The sequence below is a fragment of the Terrapene carolina genome, unplaced genomic scaffold, assembly GCF_002925995.2.
Source record: "Terrapene carolina triunguis isolate 2854851 unplaced genomic scaffold, T_m_triunguis-2.0 Scaffold119, whole genome shotgun sequence".
NCBI classification, from domain to species: Eukaryota; Metazoa; Chordata; order Testudines; family Emydidae; genus Terrapene; species Terrapene triunguis.
This window is the reverse complement of record NW_020664470.1, coordinates 1,023,930-1,038,008: the sequence shown is the minus strand read 5'-3', so window position 1 is coordinate 1,038,008 and position 14,079 is coordinate 1,023,930. Positions and strand designations below refer to the sequence as shown.

The following is a 14,079-nucleotide window of genomic DNA, read 5'->3' as shown; positions in this document are numbered from 1 at the left end:
GGTGTAGTTTCTTTTGGTATTCCTCAGTGGGATCAGAGGATAGTGGCCTATAGAATGTGGTCTTGGAGAGTTGCCTGGCAGCCTTCTGTTCATAATCCGACCTGTTCGTTATGACTACAGCACCTCCTTTGTCAGCCCCTTTGATGATAATGTCAGAGTTGTTTCTGAGGCTGTGGATGGCATTGTGTTCTGTATGGCTGAGGTTATGGGACAAGTGATGTTGTTTGTCCATAATTTCAGCCTGTGCACGTCTGCGGAAGCACTCTATGTAGAGGTCCAGTCTGTCATTTCGACCATCAGGAGGAGTCCACACAGAGTTCTTCTTCTTGTAGTGTTGGTAGGAGGGTTCCTGTGGGTCAGTGCACTGTTCAGTGGTGCGTTGAAAATATTCCTTGAGTCGGAGACGATGAAAGTAGGCTTCCAGATCACCGCAGAACTGTATCATGTTCATGGGGATGGTGGGACAGAAAGAGAGTCCCCAAGATAGGACAGACTCTTCTGCTGGGCTAAGTGTGTGGCTGGAAAGATTGACAATGTTGTTAGATGAGTTGAGGGTACCACTGTTGTAGCCCCCTGTGGGAGGTAGGTGGGGAAGTGAGGAAACAGATTGACAGAGCAAGACGGGTACCCAGAAATCACCTACTACAGGACAGGCCCAACAAGGACAATAACAGAACACCACTGGCCATCACATACAGCCCCCCGTATAAGTAATCGGGCTGGGTAATGGGGATGGGGTGACCCTCACGTGGTGGGATTCAGTTAGGTTTGGTGGGTTCAGGGTTCAGGGGATAAAGTCCAGCGGGGGGGGGGGTTATAGGTCTCTTCCCTTTGCGTGTGCACGAGGTCTCCCTGGCTCACTCCCGGTACTGGCGGTGGCCAGTGATGTGCTCTGTGTAGATGTCCCGTGACCAACGAATAGTGTCTGAGACCATTAGGCATCTCATGAGCCGTGCGTAATGACGGCCTACCCCACAAGTCCTTAGCACGCGTTCGTTACATGGGTCCCAGGCACCCAGGGCTCCAACGAGCAGGGAGTCGGTGTGCACCTCGTAGCCCTTTGTCCGCAGGGTGTCAGCCAGGGGGCTGTACTTTTCGAACTTGCAGGCTCGGGCTTCATGGAAGGCCAGGGTCCTGTTCTCGAATGGAATCATTACGTCGACCAGAATGATCTTTTTTCCAACCTCGTCCGTGACGACGCTGTCTGGGCGCAGCGGGCTGTCGGTGCCGGGGATGGTGCGGTTGATGGTGACCTCTCCCAGGTGCGGGTCGATGGCCTTCACGAGGCGGTCCCTCCGCAAAAGAATAAATGGACACAAATCGGACATCAGGAATGGTAACATACATAAGCCAGTAAGTGAACACTTCAATCTCCCTGGTCATTCTATTACAGATTTAAAAGTCACTATCATTGAACAAAAAAACTTCATAAACAGACTTCAAAGAGAAACAGCAGAACTAAAATTCATTTGCAAATTTAACACCATTAATCTGGGCTTGAATAGGGACTGGGAGTGGCTGGCTCATTACAGAAGCAGCTTTTCCTCTCCTGGCATTGACACCTCCTCATCTATTATTGGGAGTGGACTACATCCACCCTGATTGAATTGGCCCTATCAACACTGGTTCTCCACTTGCGAAGTAACTCCCTGCTCTCCATGTGTCAATATATAATGCCTGCATCTGTAACTTTCACTCTATGCATCCGAAGAAGTGAGGTTTTTACCCATGAAAGCTTATGCCCAAATAAATCTGTTAGTCTTTAAGGTGCCACCAGACTCCTTGTTGTTATTGTTTAACAGTGAGACTAAAACTGCGATTAATCACAATAAATTTTTTTGAGTGAACTGCGATTAGGCAACAGCCCTAGTAAAAACAAACAAACAAACAAACAAAAACACCATGGGGAGAGAGGGGTGAATTTCAAAAGGATCACTGGCTGTTAGTTGTCCAGGTGCTCTTGAAAATCCTACGAGGCATCTAAATACCTTTAAAAATCTGGCCCTCAGACACTTAGAAATCACAGCCTCATTGATGTTCAACATCCATGTACCTAAGTCAGGTTTTAAAATGGAACTTAGGTGCCTACGTCACTTTTCAAGTTTCTACCCTATGTGTTTTGCCCAAGGTCACATGGGAAGCCAGTGGCAGAGTAAGAAATTGACTCCAGCTCTCCCAGCTCCCAGGTCAGCACCTTCCTGCTTTCCTTTACCAGAAATGTGCTGCCTTTGCATTTCATTATGTTCCCCCATGTTCTTCCCTTGCAAGAAAGGCCACATTGAGTCAATCAGTCCATGAACCATCCCCTCAGTCAGAGTAAATTCAAGAAGTGGTGACAATTTTTCGATAGCAACTTTTCAAAATATTTTCCTCCCCTCTGGGTGTTGAAGAGACCTCAAAAGGCCCTTCCACTCCCACAATCACAGAGGCAAATGGAGAGGGAGGTGCAGCATCAGAGCAGCCCATAAGGTTGCCTGCATCAGTATGAGATGGTAGGCCACAGAGGTTTTATCTTTGCATCTGGAGAATCCATTGGGACCAATGTGAAGTGCCTAAATACCTTTAAAAATCTGGCTCAGAGTCACTTTTGAAAGTGGGATTTAATCTCCTAAATCTCCAAGGTGCTTGTGAAAATTTGATCCTTGAGGTATCTCTTCATTTCAGAGTTAACCCAGATTTTAGCCCAAAAGCCTCTACTGTCCACACACAAAACCCTGTGACCCAGGTCTGGAGATGCTTTGAATCCAGGCTAGCTATCCCAGCTAGGGGCGTGGCTTAGAGCCCAGGCTCTGCTTTAATTTGGGCTAGGACATGTCCACTTTGCAGTGAGGAGACAGGCTTCTGAGAGTCCTCCATGTTTCCCTCCATGGTTGTATTTTCCTGCCTTTCTTCCTACACCCTTCTTCTGCATCAAAAGTCACCTACCAGTCTATATGCACCGGTATGGGGTTAAACCCCACAAACATCTTGGAAACCCTCTTTCTGGCATCCTGAACTATATCCAGGCCTTGCCATGTTGGAATACGGACTGCAGACAGAACTGAGGTGCATGCCCAACCCAAGGAGCACTTGTTCACTGATTTGTTGAGATAAGAATAGAGCTGGTGGAAATTTTCTGAAGAAAAAGAGGGAAACTTCCCAGCTTTCCTGGCTGGTGGATCTCAGAGCTTCCAGGGTTCACAGCTCCAGGAAAGCTCCACCACGGAGGGCTGCCCAGGGGCTCCACAAAGTGCCAGCCACAGTGATCCCAGAACCTAATTCCCGGTCAGTGCTGGCTAAAACTGACATTTCTGTGAGTTTTAGGCAGTGCAAAACTGACAAGAATGTTAATTTCAGTCAGCAGCTGCCACTTGCAGGGAGCATGTCTCCTCTCAGAGACACCATAAGTCGGTGTTTCTGAAATGAAACTTTTCCTGGAATTTTCAGTTAAAGGGAAATTTAGAAAACAATTCAGAACAAAATCCCCCCCCCCTCAAAAAAAAAAAACAACCACTAAATTTCCCGCATATCAGAAATACTGGCTTTCAGCCAGCTCTAGGTAAAATCACATCTGCACAAGGGCCCAAGATAGACAGACAAGTTCTCCCATTGTACACTGCAAAACAATTCACAGAGCAGCACAGCTTAGTTCAGAACCATGGCCTGTGCCCCATAAATCCGAGTGCCTCACCCAGGTTATTACAGTGTGGACCTGGCTACATCACCTGACTTAAGAGTGTCTTAGCAATGTGGACACTCAACTCTGGGGTAAATTGACCTGGGTTCCCACACCTGAACCCAGGTTAACTGAGCAATGAAGACAAATCTTGTGTCTCTCTGGGCCTTACTTCCCCATCTGTGCAATGTGGATAATTCCACTGCCTTGCCCCACAGGGGTGTTGTGAGGATAACTGTATAAAAGACTGTGAAGATGTCAGCTACTAAAGTAGTTGTGGAGGTTAAACAAACATCTTAGATCACAAACCTCATATTATCTCAAATAATGCAGAATTAGCTGGTGGAACTTACTTTTGCAACATATTACTGAAGACACTGAGTTTAGTGGGGTTCAGCAACAGGATCAGAGAGTTAGATTATGGTGTCTTTGGGGCAGAGGTTGTCTGTTTGCTCTGTGTTTGGACAGTGCTTGCCACAACGGAGCCCTGATCCATGACTGGGGCTTCTAGGTACTATAATACATACATACATAATATGGGCAAGATTCCTGAAAAGACTTGGTGTTCCAGATGCTCTGCTAAATCTGGTGCATGATCCTCACACCAGTACCAGGTGCAAGAGTGCACATTGGTTCCTGGGTTTCACTGCATTTCTACTCAGCATCAGGTATGCAGCAGGGATGCATTCTCGCCCTGGCACTATTCTGCCGAGCCATCGACTGGCTAGTAGGACTTACCACTCCACGTATCTGAATCAAGGGTGGTGAAGAAGTGTTTACTGACCAAAACTATACTGACAATGCTGCCTTGTTTGTGGGGAAGTCAAAACATTTCAGCATCATCCCCCCAGATGCTGGCCACACTCCGGGAATGAACACCTCATGGGAGAAGACCAAGGTCAAGAACTCAACCCACCTGGGGTTGAGTACCCTGCAGAGTGTTGATGAGGTCATCTACCTACACTAAAGCAGAGTTCAAACGGATGATGCAGCAACCCAGACATCCTTTGATGAATAGGTGTTTTTGCTTCCTTCGTGAAGTTCATGTCTTGTGTATGCTGAAAAACATCTTTGCATTGAGGCAAAGTTCAGGACCTCTTAAACATCTGCACTGCCTGGGATCTAAATTAGCTGTTACTACTCAAGACAGAAATCTTGAAGTCATTGTGAATAGTTCTCTGAAAACATCCACTCACTGTGCAGCGGCAGTCAAAAAAGTTAACAGAATGTTAGAAATCATTAGAAAAGGGACAGATAATAAGAAAGAAAATATCATATTGCCTCCATATAAATAATAGAATCATAGAATTTCAGGTTGGAAGGGACGTCAGGAATTCATCTAGTCCAACTTCCTGCTCAATGCAGGACCAAACCCCAACTAAATCATCCCAGCCAGGGCTTTGTCAAACCTGACCTTAAAAACCTCTAAGGAAGGAGATTCCACCATCTCCCTAGGTAACCCATTCCAGTGCTTCACCACCTTCCTAGTGAAAAAGTTTTTCCTAATATCCAACCTAAATCTCCCCCACTCCAACTTGAGACCATTACTCCTTGTTCTGTCATCTGGTACCACTGAGAACAGTCTAGATCCTTCCTGTTTGGAACCCCTTTTCAGGTAGTTGAAAGCAGCTATCAAATCCCCCCTCAATCTTCTTTTCTGCAGACTAAATAATCCCAGTTTCCTCAGCCTCTCCTCATAAGTCATGTGCTCCATCCCCCTAATCATTTTTGTTGCCCTCTGCTGGACACTTTCCAATTTTTCCACATCTTTCTTGTAGAGTGGGGCCCAAAACTGGATACAGTACTCCAGATGAGGCCTCAGCAGTGCCAAACAGAAGGGAATGATCACATCCCTGGATCTGCTGGCAATGCACCTACTTATACAGCCCAAAATGCTATTAGCCTTCTTGGCAACAAGGGCACACTGTTGACTCATATCCAGCTTCTCGTCCACTGTAACCCCTAGGTCCTTTTCTGCAGAACTGCTGCCTAGACACTCACTCCCTAGTCTGTAACAGTGCATGGGATTATTCTGTCCTAAGTGCAGGACTCTGCACTTGTGCTTGTTGAACCTGATCAGATTTCTTTTGGCCCAATCCTCTAATATGTCTTGGTCCCTCTGTATCCTATCCCTACCCTCCAGCGTATCTACCACTCCTCACAGTTTAGTGTCACCTGAAAATTTGCTGAGGGTGCAATCCACACCATCCTCCAGATCATTAATGAACAAAACGAGCCCCAGGACCAATGCTTGGGGCAGTCCGCTTGATACCGGCTGCCAACTAGACATGGAGCCATTGATCATTACCCATTGAGCCCGATGATCTAGCCAGCTTTCTATCCACCTTATAGTCCTTCCATCCATACTTCTTTAACTTGCTGGCAAGAATATTATGGGAGACCGTATCAAAAGGTTTGCTAAAGTCAAGGAATAACATGTCCACTGCTTTCCCCTCATCCACAGAGCCAGTTATCTCGTCATAGAAGGCAATTAGGTTAGTTAGGCATGACTTGCTCTTGGTGAATCCATGCTCACTGTTCCTGATCAATTTCCTCTCCTCTAAGTGCTTCAGAATTGATTCCTTGAGGACCTGCTCCATGATTTTTCCAGGGACGGAGGTGAGGCTGACTGGCCTGCAGTTCCCCGGATCCTCCTTCTTCCCTTTTCTTAAATATGGGCACTACATTAGCCTTTTTCCAGTCATCTGTCACCTCACCCAATCGCCTTGAGTTTTCAAAGATAATGGCCAATGGCAGTTTTGGATTGGGCCTCGCCTCTATCCACAGGACAGCTCAAGCTTGAGTTGATGAATTCCTATTTCTCAAGCATTGGGAGATAGGGTTCAGAGTCCAGAGAGGTTCTTGTCTTTCATCGTTCTACAGAAACTGCATCTTCTCATCTGCATCTACCTGAAGGAATGAGCAACTTCCATGTTCTTATTTTGAAATATGGTCTTCCCCCTCCATTTGCAAAGTGTAAATGCTTTCATATCTTTGTATCCTCTGATGTCTTCAAACTTTTTAATAAGGTCCCTGTGACGGGTTGGATCACAGAACCCCCCTTGGGAATTGCGAACCGATGTGCCAAGACTACTTCTGCCCCTGCTTTGGGGATTGGGATAGTTGGAGATTGGTCCTGCTTTGAACAGGAGGTTGGACTAGATGACCTCCTGAGGTCCCTTCCAACCCTGATATTCTATGATTCTATGTTTTCCCTCTGCCAGCACCCTGTTTTTTTGAGCCTGCTCCAACACAGACCCAGGATCTGAATCAAGTGCCCAAAAGCTGCAGACTTAACTGAAAACAGATTACAGAAGTGCACTTGTCTTTAATACGCAGATGCCCAACTCACAATGGGGTTTAAACCCAAATAAATCCGTTTTACCCTGTATAAAGCGTATATGGGGTAAACTCATAAATTGTTCGCCCTCTATAACACTGATAGAGAGATATGCACAGCTGTTTCCCCCCCCTCCCCAGGTATTAACGCATACTCTGAGTTCATTAATAAGTAAAAAGTGATTTTATAAAATACAGAAAGTAGGATTTAAGAGATCCCAACAGACAGAACAAAGTGAATCACCAAGCAAAATAAAATAAAACACACAAATCTAAACCTAATACAGTAATACAACTGAATACAAATAAGATCTCACCCTTAGAGATGTTTCAATAAGCTTCTTTTCTCAGACTGGACGCCTTCCTAGTCTGGGCACAATCCTTTCCCCTGGTACAGGCCTTGTTCCAGCTCAGGTGGTAGCTAGGGGATTCCTCATAATGGCTCCCCCTTTGTTCTGTTCCACCCACGTATATATCTTTTGCATAAGGCGGGAATCCTTTGCCCTCTGGGTTCCCACCCCCCCTTCTCAATGGAAAAGCACTAGGTTAAAGATGGATTCAGTTCAGGTGACATGATCACATGTCACTGTAAGACCCCAAGCCTTCATTCCTCCCAGCCTGACTCACAGGAAGGCTTGCCTGCAAACAAAGCCATCCACAGTCAATTGTCTTGATTAATGGGAGTAATCAAGATTCCAAACCACCATTAATGGCCCACACGTTGCATACTTACAATAGATACAAGAGAGATACATTTATAGAAATAGGAAGAACACACTCAGCAGATTATAAACTTTGTAATGATACCTTACAAGAGACCATTTGCATGAATCATATTCCAGTTACATTATATTCACTCATGAGCATATTTTTATAAAATCATATAGCCTGCAATGTCACTGTCCCACTTTAGCCTTTCTCCCACTTGGTTAATTTTGTCTCCAAAGCCTTGGAGCTAACAATGCCCAATATGACTTGTATAGTTCCTTGCATTTTTTTCCTTTAAGTCTGATGAGCTTATGGGGAAAATATTTTAAACTATTATTAAATACCAGCTTACATTTTTGATAGACACCTGTCCAAGGTTTTGCAATGTACTTGCATTGCCCCTCAATTAATCGTCCATACATCCTGCCATCTAATGAGCAGATCAGAAAATACCTGCCCTTATCTCATTCTTATAGATTGCTGCCACCTAGTGGGCATTTTACAGCATCGGTGCCCTTTTCCATTACTTAATTGCCTACAGAAATCTGTCGGTCACTGTTCAGTATAGCTGACTTCCTCTCGTTTACGCCACACGTTGGTGCCATCTAGTGTTGATTTCTCATCATGACAGCCTGCTACTATGGGAGGAGGGATAGCTTAGTGGTTTGAGCATTGGCCTGCTTAAACCCAGGGTTATGAGTTCAATCCTTGAGGGGGCTGATTGGGGGCAAAAATCTGTCAGGGACAGTACTTAGTCCTGCTAGTGAAGGCAGGGGACTGGACTCAATGACCTTTCAAGGTCCCTTCCAGTTTAATAAGATAGGTATATCTCCATATATTATTTTATATTAATATATTTGTACCCTTTACTCTCCTCAAATGGAGTCATCTTCTCAGTCTAGCTGCCGCCTTCCAATTCTTGACTCTCTTTTGCCACCTGGTGGTAATTATTGGGTATAACTTCCCATTTCTCATTCCTTAACCTCTGCTACTATCCCCAGCTTTTTATAGTATAGAGGCCCTTTTCTCTTCAATGCCCTTTCCTCACCAGTTACACGCTATTATACAGATTCTCCTCACTTTTCACTTCGCTCTCTTGGTCATTTGGCAGCATGACTCCTCCTTTCTTGTCCTTCCATTTCAGCTGCTATCCATCGGTCTTTGCACTGCACCCCCACACCTGTCCCATTCCTCTTCCCTCTTGTGACCCTAGACAGCATAATCACATCTTTCCTCATTTCTTACCTACTTCTAGGTGTGCACTGTGCCTAATTAGAACCACTGGGAACAACACCACACAACAGCATGACTGCAACAGCAGATACTACAACAGGGGTTTCCCATCAATCCAGTGCATTGCTGTTAATGGAGGTCTGTTTCCAATGGAAATGCATAGACTGGACCTACAGTGACAGAAGCCAAAATGACTATGCAAGCTGAGATTCTCAGAGATGTCTAGGGGAGTTCAGCGCTGATTTGGGATTTGGGGACCTAATTCCATTAGGCCCCTGGGGAAATCCCTTCTGCAGAGTTGATGGCCAGCTCCCCTGGCTCCAGCCAGGACCTGATGTGCTCACAGTGACTGACACAGCACTGCCGTGTTTAGCATCACAGGTGTTCTGCCCATTGCTAGGTGGTAGCCACTTCCTCTCACCATAGGTTGCCTCATTCCTAGAGGAGAGGGCCCTGTGTGAAGCAGAGCTGTCTGAGGCACCTGGGTCTGGCTGGACACCGTACACTGAGAGCTAAACCTCTCAGGCCTTGTGCTTGTTGCAGTCAGTATTGGGGACATTCCCTGCCTTTGAACTGCTCAAGCAGCAGAGCAGCTTCTCCCCTGAAGTGCCATGTGCTGAGTCCCTTCCTGGTGACTGCTTGACTGCCCTGGCCCTAGGAACAGCCTCAGTTCTATGCGTGTGCATCCCCTAGTGCCTTGGCAAACCCCCAGCTGGGTCAGGACTGTCCCCATTGACCTGGGCTCTGAGTCTGTTTCTTTGTGGTTGCCCAACCTGCCTGTACCCATGAGCCCAGTGAGCCTGGTGCTGGTGCTTTGCCAGAGCTGGTCACAGCCAGGTGTAGTGCAGGTATGAGCTATGACGCTGTTCCTGGTGAAGTGTCCAGAGGTCACCGCTGGGGCCCGGCTGTTCGCATCTGCCCTGTGGGAGTGCAATTGCAGTGGCTGGTTTGCAGGGGGGGCATGGTGAGGTTGGCATGAGGCACCGTTTCAGGGGTCACGGATTTCCTAGGCTGATGTCCCTACCTGTTGCACCAGGAGTTCATATTTTCATTCCCCAAATGTTTATTTTTTTAAATTCAAAAACAGATTTTTATGGAGATAAACACTTGGTGACAATTTTGTCTCCACTCTGACCAGGGCCTAGTTAAAAACTGCATGACGGGAACATGGTTATGGCCACCTTCCTCCCTGCTCCTTCCACTTAGACGGTCAACACTGACTTGAGCTCTGGCTGGATTCTCCATTCTGTCCTTGGGGGCATAAGAAACTATCTGAACTAGCAAACTTTATGATACTGTCACCCACGGGTCTTTGGAAGTACTAAGCTATTGGAATTGGATTATCAGATTTTATTGTTTAACACAGAAAAACAATGAGTGACAGAGGGTATACACAGGGATTTGCTTTGATATTTAGTGGTGTTTGTGCCTTACGCAACATGGCATTTTTCGGCATTTTCAGATGCTAGACACACTCCTGACCCAGAGTGAATATTTAGACAAACCAGAGAGAAATACCATCATCCTATATGTATCAGTGCTGGACATGATAAATTGATAGAACTGTCCACAACCTCATATTCCTATTTGTTGTGTTACATGGACACAATGTGGGACCATAAACAGTCTGCCTCAGTAACTCCGTGCAGATTGTCTCCATTTGTTTTTCACATCAGTGTTAAGATATTCAATGGGAGTTTTTAAACTTAATTTCAATGGGGGCTCTTTGTCTAAATCACCATGGCAGCTTTGAAATCCTCAGCTTCATTTATTATCTAGGACTCCCTGCAATTTTTTTGTGAAAGCCACATTTACTGACTGCTTTACGCAAGGCTTCCCTGACCTCTCTGTTTCTCAGGCTGTAGATGAGGGGGTTTAACAGGGGAGTCAGGACTGTGTAGCAAAGTGAGAGCACTTTCTTTAGGGCTCTCAGTGTATCGAGTGTCGGTAGCATGTACACAATCATTATTGTTCCATAGAAAATTGTCACTACAGTGAGGTGGGAGGAACAGGTGGAAAATGCCTTTTGCCTCCCGGTGGTGGAAGAGATTCTCAGGATGGCAGTGAGGATACACATGTAGGACATCAGGGTTAGAAGAAATGGAGGCAAAGTGAATACACAGGCTAATATGAAATCCAACAATATGATCAGGCCTGTGTCTCCACAGGACAGTTTTATCAGTGATATGGGATCACAAAAGAAATGGTCAATTTCCTTCGGGCCACAGAATATGAACTGTGACATGAATAAAATAAAGATGGTAATAGCCAAAAAACCATTTAACCATGTGCCAGCAGCCAACTGGAGGCAAAACCTGGTATTCATAAGAGTTGAATAGTGCAGGGGTTTACATATCGCTAAATACCGATCATAAGACATCACTGCTAGCAGATAGCATTCTGTACCTGCCAGAACTGCAAAGAAATACAGTTGTGTCATGCAGCCATTGACTGAGATGGTTTTGTCCCCAGTCAGGAGACTGGCCAGCATCTTGGGCAGGATGGCAGAGGTGTAGCAGATTTCCAAGCAGGACAAGTTCCCCAGGAAGAAATACATGGGGGTGTGCAGTTGCTGATCAGTCACAACTAGCGCAATGATAAGGCTGTTCCCAGCCACTGTTGTGAGGTAGATCACTAGGAAGAGCAGGAAGAGAAGAATTTGCAGGTCAGGGAGATCCCCGAATCCCAGGAGGATGAATTCCGTGAAGGTCGTTTGGTTTCCCCAGTCCATGTCTGCCATTGGTTGAGTTTAGGATAATAAATGGTGCAATAAATAAACTGCAATAAAATAAATGGTGCAATCAAACTGTAAGAGCATAGAGCTGAAAGTTAATCAAGTGTTGCAAATTCATTCCATAAATATTCAAAAATTCCTCTCCCTTTCCTGGTTACCAGATGAAATTTTAAAGCTAAATGTAGACTTCAGACAATGTGTCAGAAGTCTCAGTCTGAGAACACAACGTGAGTATCCAGGTAGACCACCCTCTGTCACATCAAATTACTGAGTACTCTAAGAACAGCCTTTTCTGTAGTAGCCCACGTACTGATAGGACAGATCCACCCACTTCTTTATCTACTATCATAGCCCATCTATTGACATACTGCTTAAATGATGCTTAAAAGCAGAATTCCACTTCTGGCCATGGCCACAATCTTGTCATGTTTCAGTTAGAATCCAAATCAATAAATACATGAACTAAAATCTTGGACTGAGATTTTCAATTGAATCTAGTATCCTTAGGTGCTCATCTTCTGTTAGAATTCATGGAAATTAATCTAATAATACATCTTGGCATATTCAGCATCTTAGTGTGCTATAGGAAAGGGAATCATTATTTGCAACCTCTCACAAGTGATCAGTTTATGTTATAAATTATGAAGTGGAGTCAATCCTTTCGTAGTTCAGTTAATGACAGTGATGAAGATGACATGCTGAGTGATTGGCAATGCCTTTTCTGTTTCAGATGAGAATTCCTGATGTTAATTATGTAGCAGTAACAAAATACAGCTCTTCTGGGGGTGGATTTTAGGAAGGGGCAAAACCAGGCTTGATGTGCAACCCTAACTGTGGTGGGACCCTCTGCATGCCGTAATGATTGGAGGATGAAAATCCAGGAAACAGAAAGGCACTGGGGAGAAAAGATGGTGCCCCTGAATGCTGAAACTCTGAGCTTACTATAGACCAGAACACACCGCCTCAAACCTGCCAGAACAACAAAGGCAAAACCTGCTGACTTATCTCCACTGCTACCATGATCAACACCCCACATGCCTATCACAACATGTGGTGTATCTCATCCAATACGCTAAATGCCCCAATAACAATCATGTGGGTGAAACCAGACAATCACTATGCTTTTGAATGAACTCACACAGGAAAATGATAAAAGACAAAAACACCCTATCACCTGGTGCATTGTCCTCTCCACTTTGAGGGAGGGGTGGACTGGGTAATAACCTTATACTGGTCTGGCTTTTGACCAGAAGAGATGGTACTCTCTTGGGCCCTAGGCTGTGAAGCTGGGGAGAAGCCTTCATGTAACTGCAGCTGGGTGTATCCCTGCCTGTGTAAAGGTTTGTGTGAGTGCAGGACCGGGAGTGGTCTCCAGCTTGTCACAGAAGCACAGTGTGAGAGAAGAGTCCAGGTTGGTGAGACAGAGGGTTCAGGGGTACCCCAGTCCCAGGTTGCACCCCGGGGCAGGGATCCCATTACACCCAGAAACTCTGGGCTTGCCACATCAGTTATGAATGTAAAAAAAAATTACTTGAACCCTGTACCTAATTGCTTGAGCCCTGGCACCTCTTTCATTACAAATTAAGCACTGTCTATCCCAGACCTAAAGAAGAGCTCTGTGTGGCTCAAAAGCTTGTCTCTCTCACCAACAGAAGTTGGTCCAATGAAAGTTATTACCTCACCCACCTCGTCCCTCTCATATTCACAAACCACATCCATGCCCTTGTTTTGAAGGTGCTATAGAAATGCAGTTAGGAAGCTTACCTGGACATACCAAGTGTGAAGCGATGAGCTCTTATTTCTCAGGGTTTGGTGACCAGGACTCAGGTTCCTAAGCTGATGTCCTTGTCTCTCATTATTCTTCAGAATCTGGATCTTCTCAGTAAAGAGATCTGCATCCACCTGAATGGACGATCAGCTGCCTCAATCTGTCTTGGAACATGTTCTTCCCTCTCCACATACAAAGTGCAGAGGTCTCCTTGTATTTGTATCCTTCTCCTTGGCAGGCTGCATCTCCCTTCAGTCCACCTCTGAAGGGCTGAGCCTGGGGAGTTAGCGCTGTGTTTTCTGTGCAGACAGTGCAAACAACTGTCCTGATGCAACCAACCTCCCACACCCAGAGGCATCGCCTTCCTCCTCCCTGCTGTATGAGATCATTGCTCTGCATGGCTGAAATGTAACAGCCATGGATGTTACAGTTACTCTCTGAGTGGAGTGCATGGTCGTGCAGAGAGTGACTCTGCTGAGTAATCTTTGCTCATGTCAGTTGTCCCATTGCCTTCAGTGACTGAATTGCATGCGTAACAATGGCTAAGATGAGTCAGACCTTCCAGGTGGGTGTTGAAGCCTCACATTTTAACAAACACACAGAAGAATTAATATAAAGTACATTTAATATGTAGTTTGCAAA

The 14,079-nt window shown here is 45.5% G+C and overlaps 1 protein-coding gene across 1 annotated transcript; it reads right to left on the bottom strand.

The window, feature by feature from the left end:
- Positions 1 to 857: 857 nt before the first annotated feature.
- Positions 858 to 11,675, bottom strand: LOC113406684 (olfactory receptor 6N1-like). The gene is made up of 3 exons (XM_026652494.1): positions 10,751 to 11,675; positions 2,926 to 3,115; positions 858 to 1,293 (listed from the first exon to the last, which is right to left on the bottom strand). Exons 1-3 carry the CDS (start codon positions 11,673 to 11,675, stop codon positions 858 to 860), a joined length of 1,551 nt encoding a protein of 516 aa, XP_026508279.1.
- Positions 11,676 to 14,079: the final 2,404 nt, after the last annotated feature.